The sequence below is a fragment of the Epinephelus moara genome, chromosome 1 (genome assembly GCF_006386435.1).
Source record: "Epinephelus moara isolate mb chromosome 1, YSFRI_EMoa_1.0, whole genome shotgun sequence".
Lineage (NCBI taxonomy): Eukaryota > Metazoa > Chordata > Actinopteri > Perciformes > Serranidae > Epinephelus > Epinephelus moara.
The window spans coordinates 29,169,922-29,187,329 of NC_065506.1; the positions used below are offsets into that span (position 1 = coordinate 29,169,922).

General features: G+C 40.3%; 1 protein-coding gene across 1 annotated transcript in view; it reads right to left on the reverse strand.

Moving 5' to 3' along the window:
• The window catches only part of syt7b (synaptotagmin VIIb), a 156,076-nt gene that overhangs the window by 80,033 nt on the left and 58,635 nt on the right, over positions 1-17,408 (reverse strand). Inside the window, exon 2 of the mRNA XM_050043165.1 lies at positions 2,828-2,931. Coding sequence (XP_049899122.1) covers positions 2,828-2,931 — 104 coding nt within the window. The remainder of the gene's footprint in view (positions 1-2,827; positions 2,932-17,408) is intronic.

Below are 17,408 nucleotides of genomic sequence, written 5' to 3' on the forward strand. Positions count from 1 at the left end.
CCATGTTTACAGAGTGCACGAAGGTCTCTGATCGTGTTTGCTGTCATGGCCAAACATACAGCCTCTCTCTGGCTCCCGTCCCACACAGCACAGCAAGCGAGACAATATTATACAACAACGGCTTGTAGCAGACTAATCACAGTATAGATCCGGTTCAAGGTCACAGTAGCTATGTTTCCATCCAAAAGTGATTTGAATCAATGGGAAATGCGCATTAAAACAAATACGAATCCTGTGTGTTTCCATTAAATGTACGGACTTTGGTGAAAACTACGAACTCGTGTGAGTTTTCCGCAGAACCGGAAACAAAACAAGTCTCGCATTCTTCTTCTTCTATGTTTTCTGGCGGTTGGCAACCAGCTTGTAAATGCATTACCGCCTTCCCAACCCGGAGTGTGGATATCACCATGGAGAGAGGTGCGCTATGTCAGACTTAATTCGAACATAACTGTTTCCATCCCCCATTTTGTGAATCAACATTTTTTCGAATCAACCAAAACCCGGCTAAAGCGAGCGTATTTTAGTTTGTGCGAATCAGGGGATTTTAATTCTAATTTTGGTGTTTCCATCATAATTTTCCGATGCAATACTCCTAGATGCGCATCCAGACAGGCTGGTGGAATCATGGCTATTAAAGGAAAACCTGACTGTTATAACTCAGTTATGAACTAAAGATGGGTGTGAGAAGACATTTAAAGACTAAAATGAAAATTAAAAACTAGACTTTAGAGAAAAGAAAAACATGAAACCAAGTTGAAACTTTTGCAATTTTGTAACTTATGAGGTGGCATGTGTTTACAGAGACTGGGGTGTCGACATGACTGTATTGTAATACCTTTTCTGATCTTCTTAAATCTTCCCTCTGACAAATACCTCCCATATTACAATAACAGAAAAAACTAAAACTAATCTAATAGGTTATAATATTCATCCATCTAAAGTGCTCAATTCTACCTTGACAGACGTGATCAGCTGTTTCCACTGTATTTTCATCAATGAATCCACTGATTAAAGTCTTGATTAATTAACTGATAACTAATCATTCAATTAATTATTACACAAATACAGAAAATAATTAAAAGTGCCCATTAAGTCGAATGTGACGTCTTTAAAAGTCTGTTTTTTTCCCCCGGTCAACAGTCCAAATCCCACAGATAACAATGTATGAAGCTATAACTCAAAACTAAAAAAACAATTTTTATTGGAGAGACTTGTACCAGGAAGTGTTTGGCATTACTTAAATGAGGAATCAATAATGAAAACAGTCAACCAATTGATTAATCAACTAATCTTTGCAGCTCTATTTTGGTATCAAGAACAACTCAGTTATCAAATCAGTGCTAATATAAAAAAGGTGACTTATTTCATCTGCACAGTGGAAAGAACTTGTTTTATTTGCTAAATTTTTTGTCCAATAAAAGACGATAACTACATCAAACACTTTGTCGTTAATACACAAAAACTTGACATGAAGGAAACTAGGCTCCAAACTTTTGTTTTAAAATATTTCAGTAATTTATGTACACTTATATTGAGTGTCATCAAATTCTGAATTTGGCACAAGAAGAATTCAGCCAATAAAGAAATTATATGACCAGTTGTACCGATGTCAGATCTAAAAGAATTACATCACTATCATCTGCATATACTGCTGTAAATATTTTAGTGCCTGTTTATCCCTGTCTTTGTCATGAAAAACGTGTTGTGATTCATAAGCCCGTTCTTATTCCCAAGATGTCAAATATCGGCACTTTGTAATCGACGCCGTGTCAAATCGACACAAAAGGAAGCCTGAAGCGTCTTTATGAGACACAATGGGCTGTCAACTAACTCCAATGTTAACCCATTTGCGGTATTCGTAGATGCTAAGAGCAACTGATGTAGTATAAAGAGTGAGAAAGTCCACCCAAGGTGAGATGGAGGGGAGGTGCATGGATAAAGCTTTCAGCCTGGAGACCACAATTTTTGTCCAGTATGAAACCAAAAGTTTATGTTGTTTTAAGTTACCACTGGGCAATATACGTATGGCTTTTGTTAGAGTTGTACCGATACCGATACCAGTATTGGAAATGCCTCCGATACCGCCTAAAATGTGGTATCGGGTATCGGCGAGTACAGCCTATGACCAATCCGATACCACGCACGCTACAGGCAAACGAAAAGGAAACAGAGCGGAGTTTAAAAAGCATTCTACTGTAGCCTTTAAAATGTCTTTTTTACCAAATTGTGTGGCTGCAGTTTAACCTGTGTCTTGATCTGTATCAACACTGGATAATAATAATAAAAAAGTTTTATGGCATTCATTCTACTATTATGTATTTATTTCTTAATATTTTACATAGAGTTTTAGGAGTTGAGACATACAACAATTCATATCCCATCCATTTTTATTTTACGCGCTGGTATCGGATCGGTACTTGGTATCGGCAGATACCTAAGGTTCAGGGATCGGTATCGGGAAGGAAAAAGTGGTATTGGTACATCTCTAGTTTTTGTGACGTCACTCGTGATGTTTTTATGTCATGTTACATACTTCTTTTATCTCAAAACATGACCTTTTTTCTGAACCTTAACATAGTAGTTTTGTTGCCCTAACCTAACCACGACCATTTCACAACATTAACATCATGTTACAATGTGTTTCAGCTCTGTGGCCTTCACATTGCTGTGAGATGCAGAGGGGGCGTGACAATTCATCACTATTTGACGAACTAGGATGGGAACTTGTTGGACCTTGATCAGTTAGGGATTCAGTTAGCACATCATTCTCTAAAACATTTTAAATATACATCAACATGAAATGTGAATAATAAGCACTGTAACTTACCAGTTTCCGTTGACACCAGGTGCAGACGCCACATAGAGCTACCAGCCAAACGGCACATACTACTGATGCGACAGACACCAGGAATACACTGAGGGACACTGAGCCTGAGAGAGAGACAGAGACACGGAGACAGAGAAGGGTGTTAGTGGATTTACACTTGCCCTGCTGAAGTCCACTGCTGAAACTCCCTACAAGGCTATGATTGAGTTGAAGTGCTCCCCGTTTTCGAGGGAACGTATAGGTATAATCAGGAGCATTGCCCTGTAATGTGCCTTTCTTCCTTCTCCCATTTATCTTCTTCATCTGGCGTCTGTCATCAGTAAGACACAAAGAGAAATGTAACAGGAGTGTGAGGGAAATGACAGAAAGGCACTGCAACAGCTTCATGCTCACTGCATGTATCAATAGGAGAGGCGCACATGTCAGGAAGAGATAATATCACAGGGGGCCAGAAGCCATGCAATTACCAGCTTCCGTTTTCTCTCCTCTATCTCGTAAATCCTTTGGCAACTTTGTTCTCATCTTGACAGATGAAAACTTCTCCCACAGCCTTTTATTCCTCATCTCTGTGTCTTTCAATTACTGCCTCTCAACGACACCGTTCATTCAGTCCTCTGCCACCTTGTCTGCCAAGTAATTCAAAATGCAATGGCACGCTGGCAAAACAATGTCTGCAAACAATGAGCTCATAACTGCTACATCCTCTTCCTCAACAATGCAGGAGATTTATTTTCTGAGTCTCTCTCTACCTGAAAAATTCATCCGACTGCTCATTCTTCTCTTTATCCCTCCATTTCACTTCTCATCCCTGCCTGAGTATGTTCAGCATTTATATACTTTTTTTTCGGGCCAACAAACAGAGGAAGTGGATTAGCTAAGCCAACTTAATCATCCTTATCCACCCTCTTCCTTCACATTTTATTAACTTCCTCTCTTTGTCTCCTTCAGGTGTATTATTCACCTTTTCAGCGACGTTCTGTACGCTACTATTCTCTGGTTACATTGTTTTTTACAGCATCAGTCACACATAAGATCAATAAACATAACAAAAAGTTCAGAAAGCTATTTAAAGTTGAAAAATGTGGCCGTTATTCACAAACATTTCTCACGCACCTGTTATTATATGGCATTATTATGTTCTTAACTCGGAGGCTTCCTGGTTTGTTGCATCTCGCCTCACTTTTATCTCTCCCTACTGTCAGCTTTGTAATAAAAGGGTATAAAACGCCAACAACATTTAAACAGAAAAATCAGTGTTACCTTGTAAAATACAAAAAACAAAATCAAAAAGAATGGAAAAACCTGAAAACAACGTTACTTGAAGAAAAGTTTGAGCAGCTGGAGGCACATGACATTGGATAAATATCATTAGCAGAGGAGTTTAGAAACTGATTTCTCGTTGTTCACAGACGAATTAACTGCAAGGCCGGCTGCTACAAGCTCACACTGAATCTATCCTTGTACGTCTCCCAGAGGCTCATCCAGCTTACATTTATGCAGAGGTTGTGTACCCTTGCATTTAGCGCTGTGAATTCATCCAATTATTAAAGTGTCAGCTTCTTTTTACCCACTAGACTCACCCAAATTAAATTCTACTCGCCTGTTTGATAAGCTATCTGATTTTAAATGGTGAAATATTAAACATGGAAGAATATGGTGGCAATTAAGATCACGGGGTTGAATGTGTACTTGCTCTGAGTCTTTCAGTGTGGCGGCAGAGGGTTTGTTGTGGTAATATCGCTTTCAAAAGTGTCTCATTGCTTACCAGATAAGTGGTCTCAATCTTACCGGTGTTTCCTTGCCAATTTAGAGCAACACAGAGAGGAAAAACAGAAAGTTACATCTGTTGAAACAGCGAAGGAAGCTGAAAAACTCTCCAGCTGGAGGGCACACAACCAGCTGGAGAGAAGAAAAACTTTCTATTCAGGTCTTTCAGAGCTGCCAGACCTCCGTGTCTGGACACACAAGTGTAACAGTTTTTCACTTGGTGGGTGTTATCAGCAGGGGGACTTCATGATATCAGACACTAACCCACTGGAAAAGTGAATTTCTCCACCAGCCCAACTAACATGATATGTATATAGTCCTAATACCAAAGTTTAACATGGCAAATCATGATAAGCAGTGATTAAATATGCAATAAAATCATGTGGTTTTGTTGCTTTTGTAGTTTGTATTCTGTGATTGCCTCTTTATACAATAGTTTTCACTGTTGCTGCTGGGGGGGAATCCACCTTTGCTGCACAGGATTCAAACGGCGGCCCAAGTTCAAGGGACTGATGCATGCACATACCTGCTGGACTACACAAGATAAAAGCCGATGCATGCATCCACTTCAACAGGTGTCCAACAATACTGACTGTCTCAAAAGACGGACGACTGGTTGCTCTGTATACACAAAGGTAGATCAAAAACTCGTGTCGGGTGCAGGATCGACAGAAAGGCAATTCAGGAATTCCAGAAAGTACAGAAATATGAGGAAGAAAATTTTAGAAAGCCTTTATTGTAGTTGCTAAATCATTGAGAGCCAACATGTTTCGACCAGTGTAGGTCTTTGTCAGGGCTTCTACAACATACAACACAGGTATGGCCCCACCTATATAGTGGCAGGACACAATCAGAGGCCATCGAAATGCCATGTGATGGTGGTTTACCACTACATAAAAGGGTTTTTAATATTTCCTTTCCTCGTTTTTCTACATCTTTTAAATCCAGTGCCTGGATTGTTTTCCTGTCAATACTGACTGTCTTAGTTTTTTCTTCTTCTTTTTTTTTTTTGGTTTTAAATTAAATAATTAATTCCCTCAGTGTTAAGTTTTTTGGTGCACTTTAAAGTAGCGTTGTTGGATTATGGCAAAAATCATAATCAGAGTTTTGTTGGTCAATATTAAAATCACAATTATTTTTATTCAGATTTTGTTTTTGGCATTTTTGCCTCCATTAGATAAGTTCTGCGTGAAAGGGGAAGAGACAGAGGTGCTGACATGGAGCAAAGAGCCGGGGTATGAATCGTACCTGCAGCTGCTGCGGCAAGGACATGGCCTTTGCACACGGGGTGCCCGTTCTACCAGGTGACCTAGTGGGCGCCCCGAGATCACGATTAGTTAACATGATTACTTATTGAGTTGTTGTTGTGTTGTTTGTAACACTTTAAATGAAGACTAACTTAAAAGAAGAAGCAATTCAGCCTTCTCGTGTGAGGTGTATCTGCTTATTGACCATCAGTCTGATGTTTCCTGCCATCACCTGCACCAAGTTGTAAGGACTGAGCACGCACTGTGCACAAGGCATGTGCTTTTGAATGACTTGATACTTGCATTTATGCATCATGCATTTATTAAAGTTTATGCATAGAAACATTTTGACTCTGCGCATAAAATAAATGTGCACGCAAACTCACCATTGGATTCACATATCAACCAATCCTAGGGTAAAATTTTGAAAAATCAGAACTGGCAAATTCGCCACTGAGAGTCAGCTGCACACTCTTGTTTGCCAGTTGTGGCAGCTTCTTTTCTGAAATACTTATAACTCAATGGGACTAGAGTTCAGCACCATGGACAGCATCCATCCCCACTGGCCCTCCACCCGCAGGCTAAAGTGAAGTCTGTGCAGCTGGTGGACAGACTGGGCAGAGCTACAAACGGAGCTCAGGACCATCTTTGCTGTCCTTTTTTGTTATTTTGGTGTTATTGTAAACACTAAAAAAATCAAGTCAACTGGACAAATGTCTGGTTCCTGAATCTATATCTCCCAGTAATGCCTGCTTCGTATCCTCTTGACACAAAAATGATTGCACGTATGTTTTCAGGAGCATCTTTCCCGTGAGATAGAGGGCCAACAACCTTGGTATAAATCTGAATACATGTTTGCAGATTCCTATTTACATTCACAAATAACACATACAAATTGATTTACAGTTTCACAACTCTCCACACACATACTGCCACAGTACTCCCCCATACCTACAATAAAACCTCGTTTAGAGTCTCGTCCTTTGTCTTTTGATTAACAATGCGGGCTGAATGTTGCTTTGTGGTTCAGGCTGTAATGGTTGGATGCAACACTCGTATTATCTCAGCTGCTGCGCCCCAGTAGCAATCTGTATTATCTCTTTTACCCTCACTTGAGAACGAGATCTTTGCCAAGGAGTGAGCTCATATCCTCCAAAATCCACTACCCGCTGTGACCTCTCTCACAAAATGACCTACTGAGCATCTGTTGCAGTAACTGGCTTCATTAAAATGTAATAATCCTTGTTGGGAAGTTTATATTCTACTGGGAACGATGGATCAGTGGTAATGATGTCCAGTCTGACCCCATTTTAAAGCTGCTATTGCTACCTTAAAAAGAGTGACATATTACACTGTATCTGTTTCTTAAATAGCTTTGACTGTGAGGTGTACAAAACTAAAAACACTAAATAAAGACACTAAATAATTTACAGGAAGACTCTAAGTAATCTAAAATTGTTTTAAATGACGTTACATTTTAAAGACAGTCTGAGTTTCTAAAGTACTTTTAAGGTCTTTAGAAAAAGTGCAATTAGTGGGTTTCCATACTATATTAAAGATAGAGATGATAATCTAAAAGCCATCAGTGAATTTGCAGTGAACTAATTATACATTATGCTAGAAAATTATGACCAAATTCACAGAGATAGATGGCAGAGGTCCACATCAGTGGAAGCAGCAACTGGACACGTTAACGTTAACAATTTATGACAGGGTGAGGAGCTCAGTGAACCAAGAGCACCTCTGTGTCGAGCAACTGCTCTTCCACTTTGAGATGAGCCAGCCGAGGTGGTTCGGCCATCTGGGGAAGAATACCTCTGTTTGCAGTTGTGGCCACAACTTGCTTAGGTCCAGACCTTTAAATCCACTTGACAATTCTGTCTGATATCAAGCGAGCCACAGCTGACTGGAGGGAGACCACAGGACAGGACATGATGGACATCTCCCGTCTGTCTGCAGGAAGCTGCTCGTTGGCTAGCCCAGTTGATTTGGAGCTAAATAGGATGTAATCTAGATGAATTAAGCAGCTGATTACTGGCATTAGGAAATGTTATCTTCTTCAGTGGATGGAGTTTGCTCAGTCATTATGGAGATGGATATGTTGAGATGCAAGTTTAGTGGCTGTTATGATTTAGCACTTTTGCGACCTCATCCACTTGAACAAAAGTTCATGAAAAGCTGTGTTAGTTTGTCTCCTTAGCTGTGTGCAACAGCTGAGTTCAGCCCAATGCGAAGCCCTCCTGGCTACCTGCACATACTGTAGTGCAAGGTGGTTGCTATGCGAAGTACTAACTCCTTACCTTTCCTTTTAATCATGGATTACTTCATCGTTTTACTTATTTCAGTTATTTATATTAATTTGTATGTTGTTATTTATCGTGCAACCACTGAAAAATTGTCCAGAGTCATTTGGATGATCTTTGAAACCACCTGTAAGCTTGCACTTTTTGTTAGGTGGGGGTGTGTTGCTGGCTGTGTCTAGGGATGTTGCTGCACTTTCTCAGAGTTTCGATCATCAATAGTTTATTTTCCAGTTCGTTGACCTCATTTTTACACATCTCTGCATGTCGTCTTTTAGGTTTAGCAGATTTTTCCACTGCAAATATGCACTCCTCCAAAGTCAGGCCACCACAGCAATCAAAGTTAACCTTAAATATATCCATACTGTAGCAGTTAGTTAGCCATCCAATTAGTTTGTTACCAGTTTCTATAGTAACCAGGTTACATGTAGTGATACAGAATTGTGTAAAGGAATCAGAGATAATTGCCATTATATATGTTCATTATATCACGACTAACAACCAGCTTGATTATACCCATCCATTTTATAAGTTGGTGTTGGTTTAAAAGTTATAAACTCATATGTTGAAGAGGACTGTGTGATATGAATAAAAGCTCAAAATAAAGTTAGTAGGTGGATTTTGAGTTGTGTCTTGAGTCAAAAATCAGTGCTTATCAAAAGTAATCTTTTAAACACAGCTTCAAAAACCTTACTTAAATTCCAAAAAGGCTTGTTTTTATGTAAGAAAGCTAAAAACATGTCTGTATACTGAATCAGTTCTGAGCTCCATGGCAATAATAGATAAAGATAAGCCTTTGTTGATCACCAGAGAGGAATATTCAGGTGTGACAGCTGTCAAAAATGAATAAATAAAATCATGGCATGTTAAAACCTGTCCTTAAAGAGTCGCTACATGCTCTGCTGATGTAATGATGTAACGCCAGGTCATGGAAGGTCCAATAAATGTGGATTAATTTCAGACTCAGCACCTACTGTGCTGTGTTTGGTATCATACTGGGTACCTCACGCGGCTCCAAGTGTAAACAACTGACTGCTTATACCACTTACACTCTCTTTCTTTTTCCCTCTATGTCAGGTATTTTGGAGTAACAGCATATAGTTTGAAATCATTCTGTAATTAATCACTAAATATAATGCACAGACTGTTTCATATTTTATTAAAGGCAGAGGTGTAGTCCTGTTCGCCATATTCTCCTATTATTCTTGTCTAACAGCTTCCTACTTACACCCTCTCTGCAAACACACCATTATTTTCACTCATGGTAATTACATAATTCGTAACACAATTGATTAAAACTGCTTATCAAAAAACAGCATTCATAAAACTGCTTTTGTCTTTCTCCTCCACATGCAGCCCCCTCTTTCATGCTCAGTCCCACACATATCATTCAAAATTTTGCAGCACTTTAGAACAAATGATTGATGACAGTTGAGTACTATTAGGTGACAGGGGGGTATTTAGTCAGGTTTTGTAGCTAAGAGAGCAAATGATCTTGTTAAGGAAACTGAGACTGGTAATGTATATTTTATCTTCAGCTACTGAGCACAAGCTAACTTTTAGAGACTATTTTCTGTTATTGTGACACATTAAAGTGAAAACTATTCTATCGCTGACTTCACTCCAGTTTGATAACATTGTCAGAATGTGCCTGTGAGCTTCACTGACAACAGTTCATCTACAGTAACGTTACTCTCAGTCCCCATCTCCTTCCACCAATGTAAGGTAGCCTGACCATATTGCTTAATAATAGGCTATATATCACTATTCTGTCTAAACAGTGTGTTCTTAGGTGGGGAAATATGCTGGAACAACTCCTTTTGACAGATGCAGAACTAGAAAATTACACAATTTGACATAATGCACTTGCAAAAGAATACGTTTGCCATTTTCAACCAGCTTTGAACCATAATAATGTGGGTAGTATGTGTACTGTAAATCTTCTTTGTAAACACAGGTTAGTGAGGTTTGGCTTTAATATGCAACCTGGTCTCACTCCAAAGACATTGAAATCTGGCGCTTGGGCAGTGACTTCCGGCATCAGCACTGATAAAAAGGCTGTCCTTTCACGTCAGCATGATACACGGCCAGTCACCGTAATAGTTTATCGGCGCCCTGCAGCATTAGGAGGAAACATGGCGGGACAAGAACGGAAGTTAAGGCGGCGAAAGTCCAAGTATAGGCGTTGCAATGTATGCAATAGCCAGAATTTGGCACAGCATCCCAGAACGTGTTGCAATATGAGAATAGAAAAAGTGGGTGCCATGCTGTTTCCTGTATTTTAACTGGAATTAACGCTCAGCGGTTGTATGCCCCCGCGCACCAGTAAAGGTTTTCTTACAGTTTACATCCATGCACAGTTTCAAGTTGGGCACCCAAGACCAGTGTCACCACTTAAGTATCTGACCAAATGTGTTTCCTCCTGTTCCTGAGGTACAACGTTGAGTAATGGCCAGAAAACTGTTTTATGCAGAATATTAAGATGTTAGAGTGAAGTTGACCTTTGACCTCTTGGATAGAAAATGCCATCACTTCATTATTTTAACATACTGTATAAAACATTTGTATGTTTTGTCATAATTAGCATATGAATTCCGAGTTATGGCCAAAAGCATATTTTGTGAGGTCACACTGGCCTTGACCTTTGAGCACAAAATTCTAATAAGTTTACTCTCCAGTCAGTGGACTTTTTTGTCGGATTTAAAGAAATTCCCTCAAGCTGTTCTTGAGCTATCATGTTCACAAGGATGAGACAGATGAGGTCACATAGACCTTGACCTTTGACTTTTGACCACCGAAATCCAATCAGTTCATCGTTAAGCCCCAGGTCAACCTTTGTGCCAAACTTGAAGAAATTCCCTCAAGCTGTTCTTGAGATATCATGTTCACGAGAATGACATGGATGCAAGGTCACAGCAACCTTGACCTTTGACCCTTGACCACCAAAATCTGGTTCAGTTCAGTACACATTAGAGCAGAGATTTTTGCGTTTCCATTGTGAACAGTTGTGGACAGTACCAATAAAACAGTCCCATACCATCCTCATTTTTGTTATCCTTCTGTTGAAGCACACTGACCTGATACTACAGGGTGAAGCTAGAAACACTGCAGTTCATTGATTGGTCACATCACTCCTGCTTAGGTGTGACTTGTGGTTGGTTTTAAAGGTTATGAATGACTGACATATGCATTAGGGAAACATATAGCCTACAGAGCACAACTTAAAATGAAGGACTTGATGTACAACTCTTTCTAAAGTACCTCACAAAGCCAATCACTTATAACTCAACTCTAAGACACAACTTCTACATTCAGTTGACAGTTAAATAGACTTTAATGTCCTCTACCTGGCTTAATGATCTGCAAATAACACCCGGGGCTAACTTCTCAGTGCTTAGACGTCTCCGGTAAGGTAGCTACAGGCTAATCCACCAGAGGGTCTTTAGTCCTCTAGTGGCCAAAAATTAATGAAGGTGGTTTTGACTCCTAAAGTGGATGTAATTTGATTTGAAGTTAAACATTGTTAAGAGCAGATGTGAGAGAGAGTGGCTGCACTGTCCTTTGGAGCCATAGATGCGCACGCCACACTGATTTTCTACTTCAAACTGAACCTAGATGACCCCCACAACAAATGTCAGAAGAGATTCTGGCATTCAAGCAGAAGTTATAAAGAATGGTGGAGAAGTAAAATTTTGGACCTTTAAATTCCCAGACTTTACTCTCTGATCCTCCTAGACTGGATCTATTCTACTTGAGTAAAACACCTCATAAAAGAGAGAGCAAGGACACCAGATTAAAAGACTAACGTTGTGATTATTTACATACAGCTGTAGTCTAGTTTGCTGCTTTATAGGATAATGTGCTGCTCTCAATTTCATGCAGTGTTTTGTACACTATTCTCTGCTGAGTGTTTGGTCTGAAACCATCCTTAGTGAGCTTTAGAGGTGCTGGTAGGCGTTCCTTTGAACTTTAAACAGGCTCCTCTGGCTATCTGTTTCCCACTGCTTCAAGTCTTTATGCTGAGCTGCATACTTAAAGGGATACTTTGCTGATTTTTGGTCAGCTTTGTATCATAACAGTGTGGGCAGTATGTGTCAATGAACTGTAGTAAACTTACCTCCATATTACCAGCACCCAGATCTCCCTGCTCACATCTCAGCTCAAAGAAATCTTTGCTAGCTCTAGGGCTGGTGCTTGAAGTACAGATTGTACTTGTGCATTTTCATATGCCCACCACCACAGACACAAAAAGTATAGGAGACCTTCCTAGCAGTGAAATACTTTTTTTAACAGACATAAATGAGAAAAGTTAAGAAAAAGTGTATTTGCCGACTACTCCTTTCAAAGTTGCTTGATGTTATATTGATGCAGGTTTGTTCCGAGGTCCCTTCAGTTAACTTCCTGATTACAGTGTTAGTATTAGAGATGAAAAGGTCAGCCAAAATTATGAAAACAAGACCAACTGTCTAACTATCCTTAAAGGCTCACCTTCTCTCTCAAACACCTCCCCGCTCCGTCCTTCCTGATTCAGTCCATGCTCTCTCCCCTCATGGGCACCAGTATCTCTCTCTGTTTAATGTGGCCCTTACTCTCTCCGAGTCTTCTCTCCTCCACCTGCTGTGCTTATCTGTTTGTGCTCTGTTCACTCAGCCCCTGGTGTTAGCGACTGGCACGACACAGAGAATAAGCACTATTAGTCACTGGAGACCTCCGGAGGAGCATCTCTTGCCGTAGGTCAGAACAACATGGAGAGGGCCGCCACCACGGGAGGTGACCCTTGATTGGCACAACAGACGCACTGCCAGCAGAGTGGCGACCAGTGGGAGGAACATGGGCATCCAATTATACAGAAAACCAAAGGGGAATGAAAGAGAGGAGAGCATGTCTCTGTTTAAAAGACTACGGCTGTATCAAAGCTCAGCATTGCTTCAAGTGTCTCTGCTTTTTCAGGCTGCTTGTTGTATGGGTTGAGCCACTAAGAATAAATGGTTCTACTCTGAAGATTACATTATTTACTCCTCGTGAAGTATCAGTGGCAGGAGGGAGGAGGAGGGAGGAAGCTGTGAGAAATTTGGCAGGTAGAGTAGACAGCCGGATCAATCTTGAAATCCCAGCAGGTGTGTGTTTGTCTCACATGTAACCACCTGACTGGCTGCCTAGTTGGCTGGAGTTCAGTTCTGCTGAACCTTGTTGTCAAAGGTAGAGGGCTGATTAGTCAGTGAGCATTTATTTACGTCATTTAATTATGACAAATGTTGTGATTCATTCCAACTACATTTTATCAAACAGAATAAAGTGACTCCTTTATTTGGCTCCATTTTGTGTTCAACCGATTGCACAGATCTGCTCTTTGGCTCTACCTCCACTTATACATCCCTGACCTCCCTCGAGACGTCTTGTTCCCAGCAACTCTTGCTCCAAATCTTTGTCCAAAAGCATTGCTTGCCTGGGGGTGATCTCATTCTTTCCACTGCTTACCCCCAAAATACAGCCTGAAGCATAACATTTTTACCAGGCAGAGAAAAAAATCAGTTTGTCTTTGATAATCAAAATAAATGCTTTAGTCAGGATATTTAACTCGTCTGAGATGGGTGTCATATCGAGGCCTCAGGGTTTTACACTATACACTGGTGAATCTACACATCGGGAAGTTTGGGTACAATTTATGGATACTCACTGCTCTCAGACCAAATACATGGCAACCTTAAAATTAATTTGCTGCAGGTCAGTGGCTGTACTGCAGCCAGACTGTGGTCGGGAACTGTGGCTAAGGCACAGTGCCGATGTTTCTGTATCTGCACGGCAGAACAGCAGCTCACTGACCTTTATTACATGTTAGAGGTTCCTGCAGTTTCATCACCTCTGTACCCAACCAGGTCACACGTAGCCTCATTACTTTTCATGTTTTTGACTCATAAACCTTGACTGTGAAGGCTCATGCACATCTTAAATTTCTTGGAGACGGGTGTTTAGAAGGTAATGTCCATATGCACGCTGTCCTTTAACTTGCAATAAACTTCATTTAGAAAAATGTTTCGCTCCTTAGACCTTGCTTAGGTAAAGCAGGCACATAAACCAAAACCAAACCGCAAAACATGGCTCATTTATTCCTGCATAAAAAACATGACTGTTTTCTGATCTGCTCCAAAACCAAAAGACAGAATATCCTGAATAAACTGAACTGATTGTAAACAACTCCTATGTCAATCAGGTACAACACCCTAAGTAAACCTGATTGATGCAGTTCAAACCAACAATTGTCTGTTTGCCTGTTTGTTTCGGTTTATTTACGCTGGTGTGAAATCGTTTATTCTCTAGTGATCATCAAACAACTGGACAGAGACCACTAAAAAGATAGGCCTTTGTTTGTGATTCGAAAACAAAGTGGGCCAACCACAGGAATTCACAACAGTACATACGTGATATTGAGTGTATTTCTAAGAACTACATTGGAAATTTAAATAGTGTAGGTGTCACTGTAGTATTTGGGAAGCCTTATGTGAAATGTTAGACAACTAATTTCCTGCATTCTTACAGGACTTTCATGTTTTTACTGGGTTGTCACATACACATATTCTAAATATTGAGGGGGATGCCCTGCTGAAATCTACACCTGTGGTTAATTTCTTCTGGGGATTGTGAACTGTCAAGAAAGCAGCCGTTTCAGCAGTGCAGCCTCTATTTTTGCAGTATAAATTGGTACCCAAGGTAACACACATGCACGTCAACACGTGAGTGCAGAGACTTCTCCAGTACATCAGACAGTGGAAAGGTGTTAAAACAGAGGTGTGTTGTGTCTGTGTCCCACTCTGCCAGTAGTTTGGCAGAAACGTGTGTTACAGTCTTAAATAATAAAGCTCATGACCAATTATTTCTTGAGTTTTGTGACACCAGAGAAGCCAAAGGAGAGGCTCACACCTTCTTAAAGTTTGTCTCACACGATCAGGTGCCCATGTAGACTCTGAAACAGGCTTTGCTTGCTGTAATCATTCCTTCTGTCACTAGCTATTATAGGATCCCTTCCTGGTACACTATTAATGTAAGTGATGGGAGACAAAATCCACAGTACTCCTTGTTTTGTGCAACTCTGTTGAAAAGTTTATCTGAAGTTAATGGTTCAACAGTCTGAGTTAATCAAATCCAGTGGGCTTCTGCCAAAGTCTTTTTAGTATACAGTTCCGTCTTTGTGTTCCCCTGTCGAGCTACAGTGGAAGAATAGCAATGAAAAGAGGGGATGTTGTACTAAAGAGACTGTAACTTTAGAAAATTAATTAATATTAATGAGTCTATCTCAGACTGCTGAAGCCTCGTGTTATCTTCTAACAAAAGTTAGAATGTAATTTTGGTCAAAACAAGCACTTAGAATGGGATCTCTTAATGTCGACAATGAACAGGAGGAATGATTACAGAAGGCAAAACCTGTTTCAATGAACGCATGGACGTATTGGTGTCAGATTGAAAAATGACTGACGTGATTTAAAGCCAAACCACAAGCTTTCCCCAAACCTTACTATGTCAAATTGTGCCCAAACCCAACAAATGGACCCTATTACCCATGTTTTTGTGTCTGAATAACTAATGGGAATAACAACTGGTCAAGAATGGCGCAAGCCGGCAGCTACGCAACAGACTGCAACGTAATCACTCAGGGCAATTGAGCACCCTCAATATACATTCACAAAAAGTGCTTGTTTTTGCCACTGACAGGCTCAGATTATGATTCTAAGTGTCTACAAATTTATGGAGCAGATCCCGACAGAGACAGACCTTTTTGTTAAAAAGTAAGAGCCTTTTTCTTTAACCAGCAACAGCCCTGAAATTGCCATCACCAAACCCACCATAGTCCATTGAAATAAATGGTAATTTTAGTGTGTATAGGGCCAGAATATTTTCACATCTAAATGGCTAATTAATGATTTATTTCAACCAAACCAGAGCTGGCAATTGTCGGAACAGTGTAAAGATGAAACAAGACAGTTAAAATTACTGTTTATTCAAATGACGTCTTGTGGGTTTGGCAGTTGTGATTCTATTTCACAAAAAGGTCTAGTTCTGGAGGGGTCCTTTCCATAATGTGCGGTTTGTTTGGGCAAGTGTGAACACAGCAATTGCACTAGGATGCACACCAAAACAACCAGACCGAGACCTTCTTAAAGAGGTGGCCTTGGTCCAGTTACAACGGTTAATTTGTGGTGGAAACGTTTTCTGACCTTGATCCGAACCAACTGCACTGAACTGAACCAATTGTTTGGGTTAAACATGAGCATGTTACAGTCCTGGAGGATTATTAATGTGCACCTCACATGCCTTAATATGCACATTCAGCACATCCAATGTATCAAAAGATTGTTTTCTAGTTGGAGCCACGCCTCGTTTTCAAACTGTATGATTTGACTAAAATGAACAATGACAGCAATATAGTCCACGATGAGCAGCGCTAAAATCAACCTGCGTAGTTGTCCCTCCATTGTGACATTAGAAAGTGTCACATTTATCTTGCAAGTGTACTCTTCTTCAACGTTTTGTTTACTTCCTGGATTTTTCCTGCATGGAAGTTCTGACCAATCAAGAGCAGCTTTCTCGCGCAAGACATTTTATCTGGTCCGCTTGTAAATGCTGCCGTGAGAACACGAACCAACTCTAGGCAATTATGCAACTTTGTAACAAAATTAGTCCCTGATTTGGACCAAAGCAAGACAACTCTAGGTCCAAAAGCACCCTTAGGCCCAAAAACATGGGAAAGTAGGGTCCAGGTTGAAGAAATACAGAAGTTACACTTAAATCGTAGCGTTGTCACATCATAAAACTGATTAATTTTTCATCAGTGATTGGTGATGCTTTTGGGAGGAACTGAAAAATGGAGTCTTGCCAATCCAGGTGGCAGATCAGAGAGGGCTTCTATGTGTTTGTCTAGAGGGCGCAGATGAATAATGTGTTTTGTCGTTTCATTTGCAGGATGCTTATAAGTCAGACAGACCAGAACTAAAATGTGTTAGAGGTATAGAAAGTGACAACAATGTGGGTTGACTGTAAAATCTTTAGCTGTGAATGCGTAGTGGAGGAACAGCTCATCACGGTGCAACATGGCTAACGGGTGCTATACACTGCACTTCCAGTTGAAAAACAGGATTGCACTGAGCTATTTTTCACGTTGGTGAATGAGACATAAATTAGACAAATCCCACGTGCATTCATATTGTTCACTGTAAATTCAGTTTTCCCTCCCACCTGCTATTTGTTTCCCCTCTCTCACAGGAAACCTCACAT